Here is a 22987-nt window from a genome sequence, read left to right on the forward strand (position 1 = left end):
AACAGCCTGCTACTGAACAACCAAGGGTCCAAGATGAAATCAAAGAGGAAATCAAAACTTTCCTGGAAATAAATGATAATGAAGACACAGGATCTAAGGGACACAGCAAAAACAGTACTGAGAGGAAAATTTATCTGCTTTGCAAGCACACATCAGGAAAGAAGAGGGGGCATACCTGAATAGTTTAATAATACAGTTTGTAGAATTAGAAAATGATCAACAAAAGGAAACAAAAAATAGGGAGACAAAAGGAACAACAAAGCTCTTAGCAGAAATGAATTAAGTGGAAATCCCAAGAAACAATCCAAAAGATCAATGAAAGCAGAAGCTGGTTCTTTGAAAAAATAAACAAGATTGATAGACCATTGGCAAAACTTACAAAGAGAGAGAGAAACTTGATAGCCCATATTAGAAATGAAAAGGGATAGATCACTACAGATATTGCAGAGATTCAAAGGGTAATCAGAGATTACTTCGAGAAACTTTATGTCACAAAATATGAGAACCTGGAAGAAATGGATAAATTCTTGGACTCTTATAATCTTCCACAGTTGAACAAGGAGAATGTAGCATATCAAAACACCCCCATCACTATTGAGGAGATTAAAACAGGAATCAAATGCTGGACTCTTATAATCTTCCACAGTTGAACAAGGAGAATGTAGCATATCAAAACACCCCCATCACTATTGAGGAAATTAAAACAGGAATCAAATGTCTGCCGAAAAACAAAAGCCCAGGCCCAGATTGATTCATAAATGAATTCTTTCAAACCTTTCAAAAGGAACTATTACCAATCCTGGCCAGGCTCTTTCATGAAATTGAAAAAATGGGAACATTTCCAAAGAGCTTCTATGAAGCCAATATCACCTTGATATCAAAACCAGAGATGTTGCCAAAAAAGAAAATTATAGACCAATATCCCTGATGAACACAGATGCAAAGATCCTCAATAAAATTCTGGAAAACAGGATCCAATGCCTCATCAAGAAGATCGTTAACTATAATCAAGTAGGTTTCATTCCAGAAATGCAAGATGGTTTAACATTCATAAATCCGTCAACATAATACAAAGCATCAACAAGAAAACTAAAAATCAATGGTTATATCAATAGATGCAGAGAAAGCACTTGATAAGGTCCAACACCCATTCTTTTTTTTTTTTTTTTTTTTTTTTTTGGTTTTTGGGCCACACCCTGCAGTGCTCAGGGGTTACTCCTGGCTGTCTGCTCAGAAATAGCTCCTGGAAGGCACGGGGGACCATATGGGACACCGGGATTTGAACCAACCACCTTTGGCCCTGGATTGACTGCTTGCAAGGCAAACGCCACTGTGCTATTTCTCCAGGCCCCAACACTCATTCTTGATAAAAAAAAAAAAACAAACTCTCAGCAAGATGGGAATGAAAGGAACCTTTCACAATCTAGTTAAGGCCATCTACCACAAGCCAATGGCAAATATTATCTTCAATGGAGAAAAACTAAAAACCTTTTCCCGGAACAAGACAAGGTTGCCCCCTCTCACCACTCCTATTCAACATAGTACTGGAAGTACTTGCTATAGCAATTAGGCAAGAAAAAGATATCAAGAAAATCCAGATATGAAAGGAAGAAGTCAAGCTCTCACTGTTTGCAGATGACATACTAGAAATTTGGATGGCATAATCTAGTAAATATATTGATGTTACATTCATTTATAATCATAAATTATAAAATATACCAGCTTATTTTTAAAAATCTGATTCAGAAGAAGTTTTTAAGTCTAATATGAAAGCAATCATTAAGAATATGAAATCTGGGGCCAGAGAGATAGCATGGAGGTAAGGCGTTTGCCTTTCATGCAGAAGGTCATCGGTTCGAATCCCGGCGTCCCATATGGTCCCCTGTGCCTGCCAGGAGCAATTTCTGAGCATGGAGCCAGGAGTAACCCCTGAGTACTGCCGGGTGTGACCCAAAAGCCACAAAAAAAAAAAAAGAATATGAAATCTTAGGACCAGAACGATAGCGCTAGAGGGAAGGCATCTGCCTTGTAAGCGCTAGCCTAGGATGGACCCCAGCGTCCCATATGGTCCCTCCAAGACAGGAGCAATTTCTGAGCACATAGCCAGGAGTAAGCCCTGAACATCAGTGGGTCCAGAAAACCAAAACCAAAAAAAAAAAGAAAAGAAAAGAAAAGAAAAGAAAATCTTACCTAATTTACACAGAAATGTCAACATGACAATATTTCTTATCTAAATATCTGGTAAAACGCCTTTTATAAATTAACCACTAATAGATTTAGATATTTATAAATAATTGCTAATTAAATTCCATAAATTTACCTTCATGTGATTTTTCAAAGGATCCAAAAGATTGAAATGAATATTACACTTTGGACAAGCTCTTGGAAAAGGTGTTCCATTTTTTGATTGATTTGATGAAATATTTGCACCTAAAATACATTCAAAATATATGAATCAAAATTCACCACTTCTTGATACTAAAACTTCAAGTTTTATGGTAATCAGTTACCATAATTTCTAATATTTATGTATAAATACAATAACTTTTTTATATAGCATCTTTCATACTTACCTTTTGATGGCATGACTTGGGGAGATGACACTAAAGGAGATTTAACTGAAGAAAATACAGTTGAGGAATCTGTTCCAGAAACAACTTCATTGGATTTAGATTTTTTTGGATTACCACTGTTCATTTCAGTCGTAGAAGGACGTTTTGACAAAAATAAACTTTCATTCATACCTATGATTATTTAAGTTGGAAAATACTTTTGAAACACTTTAGAATAGTGCCTATAATTATATAAACATTAAATTGGAACTAAATTGACAGTAAAATATTGATTTGTACCATAAATGATAATTATAAAAATGATGCAATTAAGGAGCTAAAGATAATATATGGATAATTCTCCATGAACATGGCCCCTGCCCCTCAAGCATCACTGCTTGAGGTATAGCATCAAAGTCCTCATCACTGTAAATATGGCCCCGGAGACTTTTAAGCATCATCAGGGAGACGCTAGTGGTACTGAGAATCTAAGCAGCAGAGGGCTTAAATAGCACTGAGTCCTCAGGATCTCACAATAACCCATAGAAATGCTGGACAGATATCCCCGAAAGTGATTCCCTAAGTCCCCTAAGTGATGTTTGGTCCTCAAAAAACAAACAAAAGAAGATGCAATCTTTAAGAAACAAACACAAAATAATTTGATCAAAAGTAGAGGAATATAATAAATGTGTAAACAACTTAGTACTGACAGGGTTTGATCCCAGAACCACATATGTTCTCTGTACACTGGAATAAGTGATCCCTAAGCACCAGAATTTAAGAGTCAGAACTAAGCCATGATCACTGCAGGATGTAGCCAAATAAAACAAAGACCAGGTATAAGTCACAGGTAGGAAAGCACATGGTGATCATATGCAATCCTTACACAGCACCCATGGTCATCCCATGCCAGCCCCCATAATGATTAACCAAGTCCACATCACCAGGACAAGCATAATTGGTAGAATGGCTCCAAGTCTCTCCAGCACCAGAATGGTGATTTCTATGCAAAAAAATTAGTCATAATTTTAATTTTTTTCTATGCTTGAAAATATAAAATATGGCTTCAAATACAGCAAAATATACAAAGCTATATATTCATTTGGGATAAAAACCCGTGAGTAGCTAAAGCAATCCTTAAGAAAAAGAAGATGGGAGGCCAGAGTGATAGCACCATGAGTAGGGCATTTGCCTTGCACACAGCTGACCTGAGACTGATCTGGGTTCGATCCCCAGCATCACATGAGCCTGAACTCATGTCCCTTGAGCCTGCCAGAAGTGTGTCTTGAACAGAGTTAGGAGTAAACTCTGAAAAGCCATGTATGACTCAAAACAAACAAACAAACAAACAAAAAGACAATCCTCTACCCAGCAAGACTTTCATTCAGATTTGAAGGGATAATACAGAACTTCATGAATAAACAAGAGCTTAGTAGTTTCATGAACTAGAGACCAACTTTACAAAAACAACTGAAGGGTATACTTTAAGACAAGACAAATCACAAACATGCCAAATATCTATAGAAAAATGACATAATAACTATAATCTCACTAAATGTTCAAGGCTTACATGCACCAATTAAGAGACATAGAGTAGCAGGATGGGGTAGAAAATTGAATGCAACATTTTGTTGCCTAGAGAAACACATTTGGACAGTAAAGACACAAACTCAAAGGTTAGAAGAAAAAAATTCAAGCAAACAAACACCACAAGAAGGTTGGGGTGGCAATACTTCTATCAGATAAAATTAAGTTGAGATTTCAAAGTCAAAAATACAGAGCCATTTCTTAATGATCAAGATGTATGTACATCAGGAAGACCTCACACTCCTAAACATTTATGTGCCTAACTGAAGGGCCAGAAATATACTGAAAATAATTGACTTGCAGGGGTCTCAAACTCACGGCCCTCCATACAACATTTTGTGGCCCTGCCCTAGAGAAATATTTTTTGTTTTGTTTTGTTTTGTTTTAGTTGTTTGGGTCACACCCCCCCCAATGTTCAAGGCTTACTACTGACTTTGCACTCAAGGATCACCCCAACTTTGCCTCGAGCTGCAGCCCCCAGGTAAATTGAGTTTGAGACCCCTGATAAAGGAAGACATTGATAGCAACACAGCAACAGCTGAAATTTCAACACAGCTGTTACCTCTCCATAGATAATCTAGACTAAAACTCAGGAAAAAAAAATACTGGCTGTGAAGGAAGAAATGGAAGAGGGGTTTAGTAGATAATAAATGACTTTCCATGCCCCCAAATCCAAAATCACATTCTTCTCCAACAAACATGAGACATTCTCCAAGAGAGACCACATGAAGGGTCAGAATACATATCCCCATAAAATCAAGAAGATAGAAATTTTATCAACTGATCTTCTCAGACCATGATGCATTGGAAAAAGAAATGAGTAAGAAATAGAAACAGAAATAATTCAAAAACCTGGAAATTAAATAGCTCACTAGTGAACCAGATTCCTGGAAACAAATGAGAGAATGAGACACAGCTCCAGAACTTGGGAGACACAGCAAAAATAGTGTTAAAAGTCCATAGCTTGCAAGCATGCATCAGGTAGAAAGAAAACACCCACTTTGATAACATAGTAACACAACCTAAGAAATGGGAAAACAGAGAGAAGAGTAAAATAGTGGAGACTATGGCAGCAATAGCAGCCTAAGCAGCAGGAGTGTGAATGAGCCTGGAAATGCTGAGAACAGCTCATCCCTACAGGACTCCGTGTGTGAAATCCCCAAAGCTCCCAAGCCTGGGGCTGGAGCGATAGTGCAGCGGTAGGGCATTTGCCTTGCACACGGCTGACCCAGGATGGACTTCGGTTCGATTCCTGGCATCCCATATGGTCCTCCGAGCCAGGAGTGATTTCTGAGCAAATAGACAGGAGTAACCCTTGATCATCATCAGGTGTGGCCCCCAAACAAGCAAAAATAAAAAACAAAACAAAACTCCCAAGCCTGGCAATAAAGTACCAGACCTGGGGAAGAAGCAAATGCCAATCACCAGATTAAAAATCAAGCTCCTGGGCCCGGAGAGATAGCACAGCGGCGTTCGCCTTGCAAGCAGCCAATCCAGGACCAAAGGTGGTTGGTTCGAATCCCGGTGTCCCATATGGTCCCCCGTGCCTGCCAGGAGCTATTTCTGAGCAGACAGCCAGGAGTAACCCCTGAGCATCGCCGGGTGTGACCCAAAAAAAAAAAAAAATCAAGCTCCTAGGGAAACTGCCAAAAAAGACATGGCAACTGGGCAGCCTTAAGCAACAGGCAGTGCTGGAAGCAGAAGCAGCTATGCAGTGGTGTTTCCACTGACAAAAGTCTGGCAGTGAGTGGCACATTAACTTGATCCTACAGCTGGGCTGGGAACTGTGGAACATGGAATGGCCCATCTGCATGGCCAAGCTCATAGGACATGGACATTAGCATCAAGGGAGAGAGCAGAGACAAGGCAAAGAGTGGCAGGAGGGCCCCACAATCTGAAATACAGAAAACTCATTCCCAACAGTGGCAGTGAGATTGGGGAGCATTGTTACCAGGAGACTATGAGGGAGTGGTACCCTAACCTGGTCCCACAGAGTCAGGATTTGGTGCCCTAGGCATGGCTCAAACCCATCATCACACAAAGTTAATAGGACACAGAAATTAGTGTCTAGGGAGTAAAGAGGGGCAAGACTAAGTACAGCAGGAGACTCCTGTGATTTGGCCATAGGAGCAGCAGCATGGCTGTGAGACACCAGCAACAAGACTGCCAAATGTGGCAGTGAGGCTAGGGTGTGGAGGTGCCTTGCCAGAAGACTGTCAAGGATTGAAGCCCTGACTTGGTCCTGGGACAGCAAATTCTGAACTGTGGGCATGGATGCACCCATCTGCTTGCCCAAACTCTGGGGACTGCACATTAGCCAAGGGAATGAATAGGCTCAAGGCTAATTGTGGCAAGAGGGCCCTATGATTTGGCCACAAGAGTAGCAGCAGCACAGTTGTGAAAAGCTAGCAAGAGAAGGCCAATTGCTAGTGAGACCAGGGAGATACTCTGTTTGCAGACATCCTTTCGCCTGGCCCTAGACACACCTGCCAAAAGACCTAGTCATGGTCCTAGGCACAGCCTGCAATTTAAACTAAGGTTCCTGCATCCAGGAAATGCTTGGCCTTGAGATAGTCAAGACCAGAGACTAGCAGCTTTGTAAACAATGGGTTGTTTTTTAATTCAAATGGGCCATTTCCCTATGTTAGTGCACCAAGAGAAGAGAAGAGTGCAGCCACTCCACTGTCAAAACATTTTTGCTAGGCAAGGAGCCTCAATACAACACATAAAATACCACCAATCTGCAATGGAAAGACAACACAGAACCCCACCAAACAGTGAATAAAGACTCAATATAAAGGACTCAGCTAACATCAGCCACCTATATAGTCTCTCTGATAAAGACTGATAAAAGGAAATGTGGAGGCTATTCAAAGAATTCAAAGAAACCATGGAACAAGACAACTGTATAACCAATAAGAAGATTTAAGAGAATATAAGAATAAATCAAAAATAAGAGGTCCGAAAAACATGGTAGACAAAATGAAAAACTTAATGGAAAGCCTAATGAGCAGAGTAACAGCTGCTGAGGACAGAATGGGTGAGCTGGAAGGTGAGCTGCATAATCTCCACACATCAGAAGAAACTGAAACAAAATAAGAATCACTGGAGTCCCCCAAAGAGACAAGAAGCAACAGTCAAGAAGCCCTGTAAAGAAGCAACAGTCAAATAAATCATTGCTGAGAAGTTCCTAGGACTAGAGTACATGCACCACATCCTGGATGCTGGATGAGTACCAGCTAAAAGAGACCCAAATAGAAGCACCCCAAGGCACATTCTAGTCACAATGATGAAGACTTCTACATATGTTGGTCACAGCACTATTTACAATTGTCAGAATCAGGAAATAACCCAGGTGCCTAAGAACAGATGAGTGGCTAAACAAACAGTGGTACATCTATACAGTGGAATACTATGTAACTGTCAGGAACAATGAAATTATAAAATTTACTCATACATGGATGGATACAAAGATTATGCTGAGTGAAATAAGTCGAAAGGAGTGATAGAGACATAGAATGATGTCATTAATTTATAGGATATAAGAAAAATAAAAGATAGCATGGTAATTATATCTGGAGACAAGAGATGAGGGCCAGGAGGACAGGTCCATGGTAGGAAGCTTGCCACAAAGAGCAATGAGTGCAGTTAAGGTAGTGAATGACCCACTATGATAATGATAGTTGGAACCGATCACTCTAGACAAGAACTGGGTACTGAAAGGGGATAGTTACAGGCATGGTGCTCCTGCATTAACAATAGTGCAAACCACAGTGTTAAAAAGGAGAGGAGAAAGAGGAGAGAAAGAGGAGAGAAAGAGAGAGAAAGAGAGAGAAAGAGAGAGAGAGAGAGAGAGAGAGAGAGAGAGAGAGAGAGAGAGAGAGAGAGAGAGAGAGAGAGAGAGAAAATGTCTGCCCAGAGGCAGGTGGCGGGGGTAGGAAAAAGTTTGGGTAAAAACTGGGGACAGAAACATTAATGGCAGAAAATGTGCACACTGGTGGTATACCCTGTCTGACTGAAACCCAAGCATGAATAATTTTGTAACCACAGTACTTATATAAAGTAATTGTTGAAAAAAGGGAAAGGAATAGTAAAATGATCAGCAAAAGGAGCTCAATGCAGGCACAAAGAAGAAAGCAATATAACCTGAAGCAATAACAGAAATCAATGAATTGGAATCCATAAATAAGCCAAAAGATTAATGAAATTAAGAGACTGGCTCCATGAACAAAAAAGATCAATAAACAACTAACAATACTTACAAAGAGAAATTCTAATTTAACTGAATCAGAAATGAGAGGATGTTACAGATACCACAAAAATTCAAAGGATCCTCAGAGAATGCTTTGAAAATTCATACACTATAAAACAAGAGAATCTTTAAGAATGAATAAATTATTTGACTCCAATAACCTCTCAAGGTACAACCAAGAAGTTATGGGTATCCTGAAAAGACCTATCACTGTTGAAAAAAATCAAAACAGTAATCAAAGTCTGCCCTTACCAAATAAACAAGACGGATTCACTAGTGAGTTCCTCTAAGTTTTCAAGAAGAACTACTGCCAATCCATTTCAGGCTCATCCAGAAAATCAAACATTCTCATTTTCTATGAAGCAAATCTGATACCCTGATACTGAAAACATAAAGACAACACACAAAAAAAATGAGAACTACAGAACAATATCGCTAATGAACATATATGCCCAAGATTCTCAACAAAGTTTTAGTAAACTGAATCCAACAACTCATCAACAAGATCATAAACCATGACTAAGTGGGATTCATCAGTAGATAGTTTAACATACAAAAGTCAATGTAATACAGTATATCAATAAAATAAAAATAAAAATCATTTATCAATAGATGCAGAAATAGCACTTGACAAGATCCAACACACATTCATGATTTTAAAAATGCTCAATAAAATGGGAATTAAATGACTTTTTAAAAAAATAGTCATTTAAAAAATTTTTTTCTTTATATAAGTACCATGGTTACAGAAATGTTTATAGTTCAGTAGCAGAATGAATGTACACTGTCCTTCACCAGTGCAACTTTTCCACCACTGATGTCCCCATTTCGCCCCCCACAACCATTGCCTGTCTATGGGACAGGCATTCTGCTTATCTCCCCCTCACTATTATTGTCATGGTAGTTGTCAATGCAGTTATTCCTAACTGCACTGCACTCAACACTCTTTGTGGCAAGCATCAATCATGAGCTAGTCCTCCCCACCTTTATCTCTATTGTCTCTGTCTTTTTATTTTTTTTATCCAGGATGAGTGAGACAATTCTATGTCTATCCTCTCACTCATTTCAGCATAATATGTATAGGAAAATATCATGACTTCATTTTTCCTAACAGCTACTGAGTGTTCCATTGTGTAGATGTGTCACAGTATCTTTAGCCACTAATTTGTTGTCAGGAACCTTCCAGATTCTGGTTATTGTAATAATGCTGCAGTAAACATAGGAATGCAGAGGGTTTTTTTCTGTATTTTTCATTTGGTGTACCCAGGATGTAGGGATTGGCATTACTGGATCATATAGGAGCTCAATTTCTAGTTTTTTGAGAAATAACTATATTATTTTCTAGAAAGGCTGAACCAGTCTTCATTCCCACCAGCAGTGAGAGTTCCTTTCTCCCCATATCCACACAATCACTAGTTGTTCTTCTTGCTCTTTGTGATGTGTGCCAGTTGCTGTAGTGTGAATTGTACCTCATTGTTGTTTTGATTTGCATTTCCCTAATGATCAGTGATGTGGAACATTTTTTTATGTGCCTTTTAGCCATCTGTAGTTCTTCTTTTGAGGAAATGTTTGTTCATTTCTCCCCAACTGATGGTCTCTTGTGACAGGTCTGCTGTAAATCTTAAGAATTTGATTTCCTTTTAATATAATTTCCCTTTTTGATCTTGTTTCATTCAATACTCTATCCCTAATTGTGGTAATCATCATTGTGACTAGGATGTGCCTTGGATTATTTTTCTTTGGATCCCTTTTAGCTGGTATTCTTCGGGCATGCAGCATTTGCATGCACTCTTTAGTGGTGGTAGTTTCTCTACAATGATGTTCTGAACTGTTGATTCTTCATGGATGGATTTTCTCCCTGGGCCTCTGGGACTCCAATGATTCTTAGGTTGTTTCTATTGAGTTTATCCCAGATTTCTATTTTCATTTGCTGATATTCTTTGAGGATTTTTTTCTATTGTCTGACCATTTATGTTAAGGCTCTTTTCCAACCTTTTTTGCTGTATGGAGTTGTTATGCAACTCATCTTCCAGCTAAATGAATCTGTCCTCAGCCACTATTATTCTGATTGAGAGGCTTTTAAGTGAGATTTTCATTTCACCTACCAAGTTTTTCAGTTCTATTATTTCAGTTTTAAGTTTTCTCATTTCTATTTTCAGATCCCCTTGGTTCTTACTGGTGGTTTATTTGGTTCATTCCATAGTTTCTTGATTTCTTTGAGCATCCTCCAATTTCTTCTCTAAAGTCTTTATTGGAGAGCCTCTATAGGTGGCTAGTACTCATTGTATCTGCAGAGTTACCATCTTCATTCTCTAAGGTTGGTTGTGTTCTGCATTGTTTTCCATTGTGTCCTTTGCAGTATGGTGTTTTCCATGTGTTGTGCTAGGGTTCACTGACTAGAGGATATGTGTGAGGCAGCATAGCTTACTACACTGCTGGCCAGTGCCTCTCACTGGGTCCTTTCTGGACTGCAGGGCAAGCACCCTTAAATGACTTTTTTTTTTTTTTTTTTTTTTTACTCCTGGCTCTCTGCTCAGAAATAGCTCCTGGCAGGCATGGGGGACCATATGGGATGCCGGGATTCAAACTACCATTAGTCCTGGATTAGTTGCTTGCAAGGCAAATGCACTACCACTGTGCTATCACACCGACCCTTAAATGACTTTCTTGAACATGGTAAAAGTTATTTACTACAAGTCCACTACAACTATATTTTAAACTCAATTGGAAAAAACTAAAAGCCTTTACTCTAAGAGCAGGGTTGCTCATTCTCCCTATTTCTATTTTATATAGTACTGGAAGTACCATACTTGACATAGCAATTAGACAAAGATAACAAAGATAACAAAGACATCAAAATAGGGAAGGAAGAAGTTAAGTTCTCACTATTTATAGGTGATATAATATTTAGAAAATCCTAAATACTCAAGCAAAAAATAACAAAAATAACAGGTTTTTAAAGGAAAAGAATAGACTATAAAATTAACATATAAAAGTCCATGTCATTCCTATATGCAAATAATGAAAAAATAAAAATTAAAAAGTAATGTTCACAAAACTGTGTCTCAGAAAATCAAGTACCTTGAAATTAACTTAAAGATATAAAAGACTTATACAAAGAAAACTACAAAACAGAGAAATAAAGGTGGACACCATAAGAATGCATTCCACAAGAATAAAAATCACCAGCTCATGGATTGGGAGAATTAACATAATCAAAATGCCTATTCTCCCCGAGCATAATACAGATTTATGAGGATATCATGACAATTTTCAAAAATATTGATCAAACACTTGAAATTCATATGGAACAATAAATACACCAAGAAATCCTCGAAAAAAACATAGATAGGATGCATCACCTTTTCCAACTTAAACCAGTCCTACAAAGGTTTGGAAATTGGAATAGCATGGTACTAAAATAAAGACAGACTCAAGGAATATAATTGAAAATCCAAAGACATACTTTCAGATAAATTATCATTTAATCTTTGATACAAGAACAAAAACTAGGGGCTGGAGAGATAGCATGGAGGTAAGGCATTTGCCTTGCATGCAGAAGGTCAGTGGTTTGAATCCCGACATCCTATATGTTCCCCTGAGCCTGCCAGGAGCAATTTCTGAGCATAGAGCCAGGAGTAACTCCTGAGCGCTGCCGGGTGTGACCCAAAACAACAACAACAACAAAAAAAAAATCTTAAGTGGAGCAAGGAAAATTTCTTCTACACTGGTTCTGGGAAAACTGGTCAATCACATTCAAAAGAGAAAATTCAGACCTCTTTCTAAAGCCTATGTACAAAAGTCAAAACAAAATGGATGAAAATCTCAATATCAAACCTGAATCCATAATATATATAGAGGAATACATAGGCAGAACTCTATAGGCAATAAAACTAGAGACATCTCTAAAGAAAAAAAAAAGCCACTGACAAGAAAAATGGAAGCCAAAATAAACAAATGAAACTACTTTAAATTTAGAAGCTGCTGTGCTTTAGAAGAAACAATGACAGGAAGACAAAGAAAACCCACAGATTGGGAGAAATTCTTTGCCTACCAGTCAATGGAAAGAGAGTTAATATCCAAGATAAAGCATTGTAGAACATTGGTATAAGAAAACATCATCTAAACTCATCAAAAACTGCAAATCAATGTCTAAAAGAACACAAAGGAAAGAGAGAGGGAGAGAAAAGAAGAAAAATATCTGCCATAGAAGCAGGAAGGTAGGGGGAGAGGGCAGAAAGCAAACTTGGGACATTGGTGGTAGGAAAGGTTTACTGGTCAAGGGATGGATGTTAGAACACTGTATAATTAAAACTCAATCATGAACATCTTTAGAACTACATCTCACAAATTAAGTTTAAGGAAACATAAAAAAAAGTGAGGGTTTGGTAAAATCTCCAAATTTCTCAACTCTTATGTTTTTCATTCTTAAAATATATCAAAATTACTAAACTATAAAGTAAAAAGTCTTGGGCAGATTAAATAGTGTAAGAAGTAAGGTGCTTTTCTCGCATGCAACTGACCCTGGTTCAATCTCTGGCATACACTGGCCTTCTAAATACCACCAGCAGCCCAAAGCTAGGAGCAGACCACGTACACTCCTGGGTGTGGCAACAAAATCCCCTGTAAATGTTTTTATGACCAGATATTTTCAATCAGACAAAGTTTTTTGACAGCACAATGATTTATTATATTAGTTAAAAACTGCAATAATACACAAAATAATTTAAAACATCACACAGAAAATTTTATCATTATTCTTTCTATTAGCATTAAGTTTTATTAGATGCAAATGTTTATAGCAACTTTAAATAGCATTCCATATTCATATTTACTATCATATATAATTATAAAACTACTCATCTAATTAAGAAATCAAGTATTATATATTTTCTGGATGGTGGCCACAAAAACTGATTAATACTTCTCTTAACAGCATATTTAGGATATCAGAAGAATTCTCTAACTTACAGAAATAACTTTTAAGATTTTTCAGTTTATAATTATTGTCCAGAAAAAACATTCAAAACTGACTAACATACCTAATAGAAAATATATCTATTATTAAATTTTATTCAAAATGTCTCAAGAAGGGCGTTCAAGACCATTACTAACAGTCAACTTCATAATATATAAAAATTTTAACAAAAAGGAACAGAATTCAAACTTTTAAAGGATAATTTCATAAGGAATTCATATCTTAAGTTTTTGAAAGCATGCTAAAACCAACCTGTTATAGAAAGTGTTGATGCCCCTGAGTGATGAGATACTCCTGTATCTTGGGGTAAGTCAAGCAGTAACTCTGAAGAAGTATTAGATATAGCTCGTGATGAATTCAATATATAACTCTGTTAAAATATAGGAAAGGAACATCATTACATTTATTCAATACAGTTATAATTGTTGCTTCATAAACTTTTATAGTGGTAAATTTTTTATAGTGGTAAATTTAACTATGTTCCAATATATAAGAATAACCTTCAGTGATTCCATTACTTATAAGTAATAAAAAGTTAGTGTAATTATGAGTATCTGAAAAAATGTTCATCTAATACAATTAAATATAAACTATTACATAAAGTTAGTTTATCCAAACTAACCAATTGAAATAGAAGGCAAGTTCCAGTCTGACAACGTCAAGGTAAAAAAAATATATATAAATCCATTTTCAGGAACCGGAGCAATACCGCAGCGGTATGCCATCTGCCTTGCACACCACTGACCCAGGATAAATCTCAGTTCGATCCCCGGGCATCCCATATAGTTCGCCAACCGGAAGCGATTTCTGAGTAACCCCTGAGCATCACCGGATGTGGCCCCAAAAAATAAAACTAAACTAAAAAAAAATAAATCCATTTTCAATCAACAAGATTTATTTTAGAGGGTTGATAAAAATAATTTATTTCAATGAACAAATAAGAATTTAAGGGGCCGAAGAGACAGCATAGTGGTAGGGTATTTGCCTTGCTAGCCGACCTAGGACCAATGGTGGTTAGAATCCCGGCATCCCATATGGTTCCCCACGCCCACCAGGAGCAATTTCTGAGCAGAGAGCCAGGAGTAACCCCTGAGCGCCACCGGGTGTGGCCCCAAAACAAAAACAAACAAAAAAAGAATTTAATAAAATTTTGGGAAAAAAGAAAAATTGGAAGTATAGTAACATTAATTACAAACCTGATAATTCTATACCTAAAAGCCCTACATATAATGATGAAGAAAAAAAATTCAGATTGATCTGTAGTAGTATGGATGAAAGTTAGAAAAAATATCACAGGCTGGAATAATAGTACAGCATTGTATTATTGTGTACATTGTGTGCCTTGCACACAGTCAATCCAATACTGGCATCCCATCCAGTCCCGAGTCCACCAGGGTTCAGAAGTTAAGCCCTGATCACCTCTGTGTGGCCCAAAACTAAAACCAAAATTGTGTGGCATGCATTTTGGAATCATCATTGTTATATAAACTTAAATGCCAAAGGTCAAGAAGAGAAAAACTGTGTTCCCTACTCACCAACTATTCACAAAAAGCTGTAACAGATCAAGAAATTGTCTTTATAGAACAAATACAAAAGCTTCCTGTGACCAAACGTTGAACAGAAAGCCAGAAAGAAAATTTACATTGGAGACTGTTTTTAGGAATAGCCTGAGTTAGCTGTTTTGTATCTATATTCCTTGGGCTCATAAGAAATTTCAGCCTACTAGAATAAAGGTGGTCCAAAGCCAGCAGAAAGATCTCAAGAGAAAAGGAAAAATATGACATGAATCAAGTGTAAGGCAATATATACATTTATCTATCATCATGTATTTAGTATAAGTAAAAGTATAAGTATAAAATGGCAAATATAATTTAGGAATATATACACCAAAACTATTATATATTAAATATATTGATACACACATTTCATTTCAATGCTACTTATAAAAAGACTATCATTGTGGAGAGGAAGCTCTAAACTGGCCTCTATACTCCCCAGCTCTAGTATTCATATTTTGGGTGATTCTGTCTATGTATATGGGCAATACATGCAAGTTCTAAAATTAGAAAATTCAGCATAAGTGACAAGACATACATGATTTTGGGGAAAGGGGGTCCGGCCACACCTGGTGACTCTCATGGGTTTCTCCTGGCTATGCACTCAGAAATTGCTCCTGGCTTGGGAGACCATATGGGATGACAGAGTATTGAACCAAGGTCGGTCCTAGACTAGTGCCGGCAAGGCAGACACCTTACCGCTCCAAGCCACCACTCCAGCCTCAATTTTGTTTAATTTTATTACTAAATAAAATCCTGCTTTAAAATTCTCTCCCTTGTTAACTTTGAGGAAAAAAGCAGACAAACTGCAAAGACCAGCCTAAAAAACATTCAGTCAGGGCTAGAGTGATAGGCCAATCATCTGTACCACAAACCCTAAGCACTAGACTAGAGCATGTGGCCCAAAATTTTTAAATCACACTTTGTTTAGGTTTTTGGGTCACACCCAGCAGCACTCAGGCATTACTCCTGGTTCTGTGCTCAAAAGTCTCTCCTGGCAGGCTCAGGGGACCAGATGGAAGCGGGGATTCGAACCGTGGTTCATCCTGTGTTGGCCATATGCAAGGCAAACACCTTACCGCTGTGCTATCACTCTAGCCCTAAATCATACTTTTTGTTTTTGTTTTTTTCAGCCACACCTGGTGACACTTAGGGATTACTCCTGGCAATGTGCTCAGAGATCACTCTTGGTGTGGGGGACCATATGGGACACCGAACCACAGTCTGTCCTAGGCAAACAAGTGCAAGACCGACGCCTTACAGCTTGTGCCACCACTCTGGCCCCCCTAAATCATACTTTTGTAAAAATAATTACAAAATAAAATAATTACAGCTAACATTTCTCAGTTATAAAGACATTGAGTAAATTATTTGATTTTGATGAGTCAGTTTTTTCACCTAAATAACTATACCTGATGTATCTTTGAGCTATGTAGTATAATTTCAAAACTACTTACAGGTTTAGATAAAGGTTGAACAATAGAACTATCTGAAGATCTAGATTCAGGATGAAAAGTAACTGGTGAGGCTGTCATTGAATTTGAAGTTGAAGTAATATAGTGTTGACTTGTAGACTTTAATGCAGCAGTAATACCTGTATTTTAAAATTATATAATGAATATATTTCTATTTAATAAGTCACATCCAGATATTTAAAAATAAATAGTACAATACCATACCTCGACTAAGTGTGCCATTCTTTATTCCCCTTGAGTATAAACTGGGGTTCACTCTGTTCAAAATGTCTACAAAAAATATTTAGATTTATTTTAAAATTTAATAACATTTGCATGAAGAAAATAGAAATTAAAAATTATTAGTTTTGTTTTTTTAATTTAAACATCTTGTTTAAAGGCTGTTCAAAATACAGATGCTTTTTTTCCACAGTTAAAAGTTTTTCACGATTGAGTTAGTCATACAATGTACAACAACCTTCACCTGTGCACATTTCCCGCCAATGTCCCCAGTTTTCTTCCTACCAATCCTACCCCTGCCTGCCTCTGAATTTTACTTCTCCCTCTCCTTTTTCTCTCTCCCCTCTTTCTTTCTTCCCTCTTGCTCTCTCCACTCTCTCCCCCTACTATCTTTCTCCCTCCCCCCTTCTTTTTTAAAGTGCTTTGCACAATTATTAATTAAGGGATACCACATATATCATTCTATTCCCTTTCAGGCCCAGTTCTTGTCCAGAATGATCACTGTCACCATGAAACATTCACTACCTTAACTGTATTCACCACTCTTTGTGCAAGCTTCCTTCCTACCATGGGGTGGTCCTCCTGATCCATATCTCTAAAGTCTCTGATTATCATTACCAGACTATTATTTTTTCTTATACCCCACAAATGAGTGAGATTATTCTATATCTCTCCCTTTGACTCGTTTCACTCAGCAAAATAATCTCCATATTCATCCATGGTCCACTGAGTGCAAGGCAAGTGCTCTACCAAATATACTATGTCTCCTCTCTTTCTTATTTATTAAATATGAGGGGAGAGAGAAAAAAAGGGAAAGAGTCCCATAAACTAATGACAAATCACACACCCTGTGTAGGTGACGCCTGAGTTGAGTACATCTTGACAGGATTATTTCTAATTTAATACTAGTCATCTACAGTTAATACAGAAAAAGTCTTCCAGCCCCTCACCCCCAGGTGGAGAGGAGACCCTCCCAAGTGAGTGCCCTCAACCACACCAGGCAACACTAAGCCAATTGGGGCCAGCAATTCAGTACAAAAGCCCGAGGATGTAGTGGCTCTCTTGGCCCTACAATGCACTTCTACACATTTTTAAGAAAATATTTTCATAGGTATCTTTGTTTTAATTTTATAACATACCAAATTCAATTACCCTAACTGAAATCTAATAATCCACAAAGGTAACAAGATGTTCTGTTAGAAATTCAGAGGAAGGTAAATGTTTATTATATCATTCAAGTGCAGAGGCTATAGACAGTGCTTCTTTCATAAACCAAGGGTTTGTATATATTATTGCTAGTACATCTTATAGATGTTTATGAATAATGTCATAATGAAGCAGTAGCCTAGATATGAGATCCAATCTGAAGCTAAAAAAATTATTTTACATATTTTATAATTTTAAACAAGTATGCTAAATCCTTCCTATTCTCTACTTTCAAATCTGTCAGGGGTAAAGAAAATTAATCAGGCAACCTGGCTCTACTAAAAATTAGAATTTATAACATCCAGCCCTCAATATCATCAGCAGATCTGATGGATTTTTTTTTCTAACACAGGCTATTTCAAGCTCAAGATCCTAAGTACATTTCCATTCTCATTTTCAGTTCTTATTGATCTCCTACTAAGTCTTCTCATTCCCACTTTCTTTACAGAGAAATAAGACCTATAAGACAGCAAGCTTTCCTATCATTAATAATATCTTATATACTTGGCTTCACTGAAAGTAAATGCTTACTAGAAATTGCCGGTTTTGAACTTGTTATCTCTCCAACAAAGATTGGCTCATCATCATCATCATCTTCAACCTCTTTTACTTTCTGTTGCCAGGGTTCTAGTTCTTCTTCTTCACATTCCATAAAGAGTTCTGCCATTTTTGAATTACCTAAATTTCAAAAGGAGAGAAATGTTATTTTCAAAACAAGAGAAACACAATTTTGATGTATATGTTTCTAGATACATAATTTGAGGAACATTTTCTTAACTGATATTTACATTGAGGACATGGTAGCAACCATGAGAAACTCAGGGTTCATTCTCTAACATATAAACTACAATTTAGATAGAAAAATAATGATTGATAGATAAATGGCTATAAAATAGCTCTTATAAACAGCACAAATTTGGAAACAATAAAAATAAGTTTCAACCATAATACTAGCTAATTATTAATTCATAAAAAGGTATTGCTCTAATCATTATCTGAATAAATACTTACACATATATACGTATTTTTGTGTTTATATATAAATAGAAAAAAGAGAAACTAAGAGTAAGAAGATACTAACTGAGATATAATTCTAGAACAACTAAATCAGATTCAGGAATGCCAATACATAGAGCAAATGGGAATGAGGCACTAAACTAAAATACCTAAGTAGGGGCCGGAGAGATAGCATGGAGGTTACTAAGGCGTTTGCCTTGCATGCAGAAGGATGGTGGTTTGAATACCAGCATCCCATAAGGTCCCCCAAGCCTACCAGGGGCAATTTCTGAGCGTAGAGCTAGGAGTAACCCCTGAAAGATGCTGGCTGTGGTAAAAAAAAAAAATCATATGATCACAGCAATAGATGCAGGGAAAGCATTTGACAAGGTCTATCACTCATTCATGATAAAAACTCTCAACAAGGTAAGAATTAAAGTAACTTTTCTCAATATAGTCAAAGTGGCATAAACCCATGGCAAACACTAAACTCAACAAGGAAAAGCTAAAAGACTTTCTTCTAAGATCTGGCACCTGACAAGGTTGCTGCCTCTCATCATGTCTATTTCATATAGTGCTTGAAGTATTTGCCAAAGTATAATTAGGCAAAGAAAAGATATGAAGGGTAACCAGATAGAAAAGTCAAGCTGTCAGTTTTGTAGATGACACAGAAAATTTAGAAAATCTGATGACTACAAAAATATTTCTAGAAACAATAGATTTGTATATAAAATGACAAGCTACAAAATAAATACACTAAATCTGTGGCTTTTCTCTATACAAATAATGACAGAGGATAAAGAGTTATATTAAAAAAATCCTATTCACAATCGTGCCTCAGAAAATGTGTACTATGGAGACAACTTAACTGAAGAGGTGAAAAATGAACAAAAAATTTATAAAACAATGCTTTAGGTATAGAAGAGGACACAAGTAAATGGAAACACATACTCTGTTCATCGATTGAGAGGATTAACATAAATAAAATGGCAATACTTGCCAAAGTACTTTACAAATGTAATGCAATCCCTGTAAGAATAACCAGGACATTTTCAATAAAATAGAACAATTTCTCCTGAAGTTCATATGGATTAATAAATCTGAACAAACAGCTAAAAGCAATTCTTGGGAGAAGAAAGATGGGAGGCATCACTTTCTCCAACTTCAAACTGTATTATAAAGAAGTAGTCATTAGCATGGTATTGGAATAAAGACAGACCCTCAGATTAAAGGAACAGACTTGAATACTCAGAGACTGAACTGTAAAGGCTCCACACACTATGATTCCACCTCAGAAAAGTGAGTCTGGACAGGGGCTGCTGCAGGAAATAATTCAAATCAGGCTACGATGGTGAATCACATGTGGTCAGATAGCTTTCTGCCTTGTCCATTGAGAGAGCTGCCTGCCAGACTGCAGTTTTTATTTAGTATAGAGATCGCCCCCGGACAGGGGAGTAAGAACAGATAGCCTATCCTGAGCCAGTATGTTTGAGACAAATAAAATGAGAAGAAAAATCTGTTTTGGGTAAAACCAAGTTGTAAACAAACAGATACCAAGAAACCATGGATGATCATTGTTTTGAGTGAAGTTGCAAATTGAACAACTTGAACAACAAATTGAACAACAGCACTGAACCTCAGATACATGATCAATTAATCTTTGAGGGGCCAGAGAGCTAGCACAGCGGTAGGGCGTTTGCCTTGCACACAGCTGACCAGGACACATCTGGATTCGATCCCTGGCATCCCATATAGTCCCTGAAGCCTGCCAGAAGCTTTTTTTGTTTTGTTTTTGGGTCACTTCTATGCTCAGAAATAGCTAATGGCAGGCTCAGGGGACCACATGGGATGCCGGGATTTGAACCACCTACCCTCTGCATGCAAGGCAAATACCCCACCTCCATGCAATCTCTCCGGCCCCTGCCAGAAGCTATTTCTAAGCGCAGAGCCAGTAGTAACCCCTGAGTGCTGCTGGGTGTGACCCAAAAACAAACAACAACAACAACAAAAAAAAAAACACAGAACAAAATTAATCTTTGATAAAGCAAGAAGAAAAAGAAAGTGGAGCAAGAAAAGCCTCTTCAATGGTGGTGTTGGGAAAATTAGTCAACTATATGTGAGAAAGTAAACTCAGACCTCTTCCTGCCCCCATGCACAAGTCAAATCAAAATAGATTAAAGACCCTGATATGATACCTGAAATCAGAAAGTATATAGAGGAAATGTAGGCAGAACACTCCAGGACACTAAAGCTTAGGGCATCTTCAAGGATGAAACACACTGATCAAGCAAATGAGAGCAAAGATAAACAAATGGGACTATGTTAAACTAAGAATCTTCTGCACCTCAAAAGAAATTGTGACTGGGATACAGATTGCTCACAGATGGGAGAAACAATTCACCCAATACTCTTCTGATAAAGGGTTAATAATGAAGATAAACAAGGCAAGAAAAAGAAAACATACAAACCCATCCAAAATGGGAAAAAGAATGAACAGACATTTCTTCAAAGAAGAAATACAGATAGCCAAAAGGCACATGAAAAAATGCTCCATATCATTAATCATCAGGAATATGCATCAAAACTACAATGAGATACTATCTCACACCACTGAAACTGGTACACATCACAAAGAACAAGAGCAAGTGCTGGCATGGATGCAGGGAGCAAGAGACTCTCATTCACTGTTAATGAGAATGCCAACTGGCCCAATCTTTGTAAAACAATAGGGATAGTCCTCAAAAAATCTGGAAAGAGAGCTCCCACATGATCCAGCAATACCACTCATAAGGATATACCCTAGCCTAGGACCACAAAAATATAATGTAGAAAAGTCCTCTGCATTCCATTGTTCACTGCAGAATAGCCAGAATCCGGAAACAATCCAACTGCCTGAGAACAGATGAGAGGCTAAAGAAATTGTGTTACATCTACACAATGGAATACTATGCTACTGGGAGGAAAAATGAAGTCATTAAATTTGCTTATAAATAGATGGATATGGAGAGTATATGCTGAGCTAAATTAAGCCAGAGGCAGAGGGACAGACACAGAATGACCATACTCATTTGTGGGATATAAATTAAAAAAGGATACTATGGTAATAATATCCAGACACAATAGAGACGAGGGTCAGGAGGAGAATCAACCCATAGTGGGAAACTTGCCACAAATAGCAGAGGAGTACAATTAGGGCAGAGAAAAGATCACTATGAAAATTAGAAAGTGGGGCCGGGCGGTGGCGCTAAAGGTAAGGTGTCTGCCTTGCCAGCGTTAGCCTAGGACGGACCGCGGTTCGATCCCCCGGTGTCCCATATGGTCCCCCAAGCCAGGAGCGACTTCTGAGCGCATAGCCAGGAGTAACCCCTGAGCGTTACCGGGTGTGGCCCAAAAACCAAAAAAAAAAAAAAAAAAAAAAAAAAAAAGAAAATTAGAAAGTATCGCTCTGGATAAGAATTAGGTACTAAAAGCTCCATTAAGAGTTACTTCCCTCTACTCAGTGAACACAAAATAGGTACACAGCACTCAAGACAGATACAATAATACAATACTATGATAATTAGTCAATGCCTAATATTTAGAAACTGAGTAGATTCACTGATTATATATTGATAATGAAAAATATCACTTATTTCCAGTTAATATGCAGTCTGGGATGAACTGTGTTTCAAAATTTAAATGCCAAAATCTTCACTGCCAGTATTTCATAATGTGACTGTAGTTGAAGAAAACCTTGAAGAGGTAATTAAATTAAACTATGGTTGCAAAGGTGAACCCTAATGCAATGACTGTGTAGAGGAAAAACCATCTGAAGACACTGCCAGAAAGAGGTCTGAATTAAATTCTTCCCTCACATCTCTTAAAGAAACGATCCCTGTCAACACTTTGACCTGGTACTTCTAGCCTCCATAACCAGGAGAAAATGTATTTTTTTCTGTTAAGATGTCCAACATGTGCAATTTTGTTATGGCAGTTCTGCCAGTTACTAGAGAAAAAAAATTTTTTTCTTATTCTTTTGTTAATAGTATTTCTCAGTGTGTAGGACCACCAATGTTACACACCGTGTGTGTGTATGTATATGTTTGTGTGTGTGTGTTACTTAGGATAGAACTCTGGGTCTCAGGTCACCGCCAGACATGTTTATTTCACACTGCCTCCTTATTCTT

General features: G+C 37.4%; 1 protein-coding gene across 1 annotated transcript in view; it reads right to left on the reverse strand.

Annotated features, from left to right (window-relative positions):
- Nucleotides 1–22987, reverse strand: part of ZNF280D (zinc finger protein 280D) — a 224735-nt gene that overhangs the window by 63374 nt on the left and 138374 nt on the right. Inside the window, exons 3-8 of the mRNA XM_049773627.1 lie at nt 18357–18503; nt 16605–16670; nt 16383–16519; nt 13622–13739; nt 2574–2744; nt 2321–2430 (exon numbers count right to left, since the gene is read on the reverse strand). Coding sequence (XP_049629584.1) covers nt 2321–2430; nt 2574–2744; nt 13622–13739; nt 16383–16519; nt 16605–16670; nt 18357–18503 — 749 coding nt within the window. The remainder of the gene's footprint in view (nt 1–2320; nt 2431–2573; nt 2745–13621; nt 13740–16382; nt 16520–16604; nt 16671–18356; nt 18504–22987) is intronic.

The sequence above is a fragment of the Suncus etruscus genome, chromosome 5 (genome assembly GCF_024139225.1).
Source record: "Suncus etruscus isolate mSunEtr1 chromosome 5, mSunEtr1.pri.cur, whole genome shotgun sequence".
NCBI lineage: Eukaryota > Metazoa > Chordata > Mammalia > Eulipotyphla > Soricidae > Suncus > Suncus etruscus.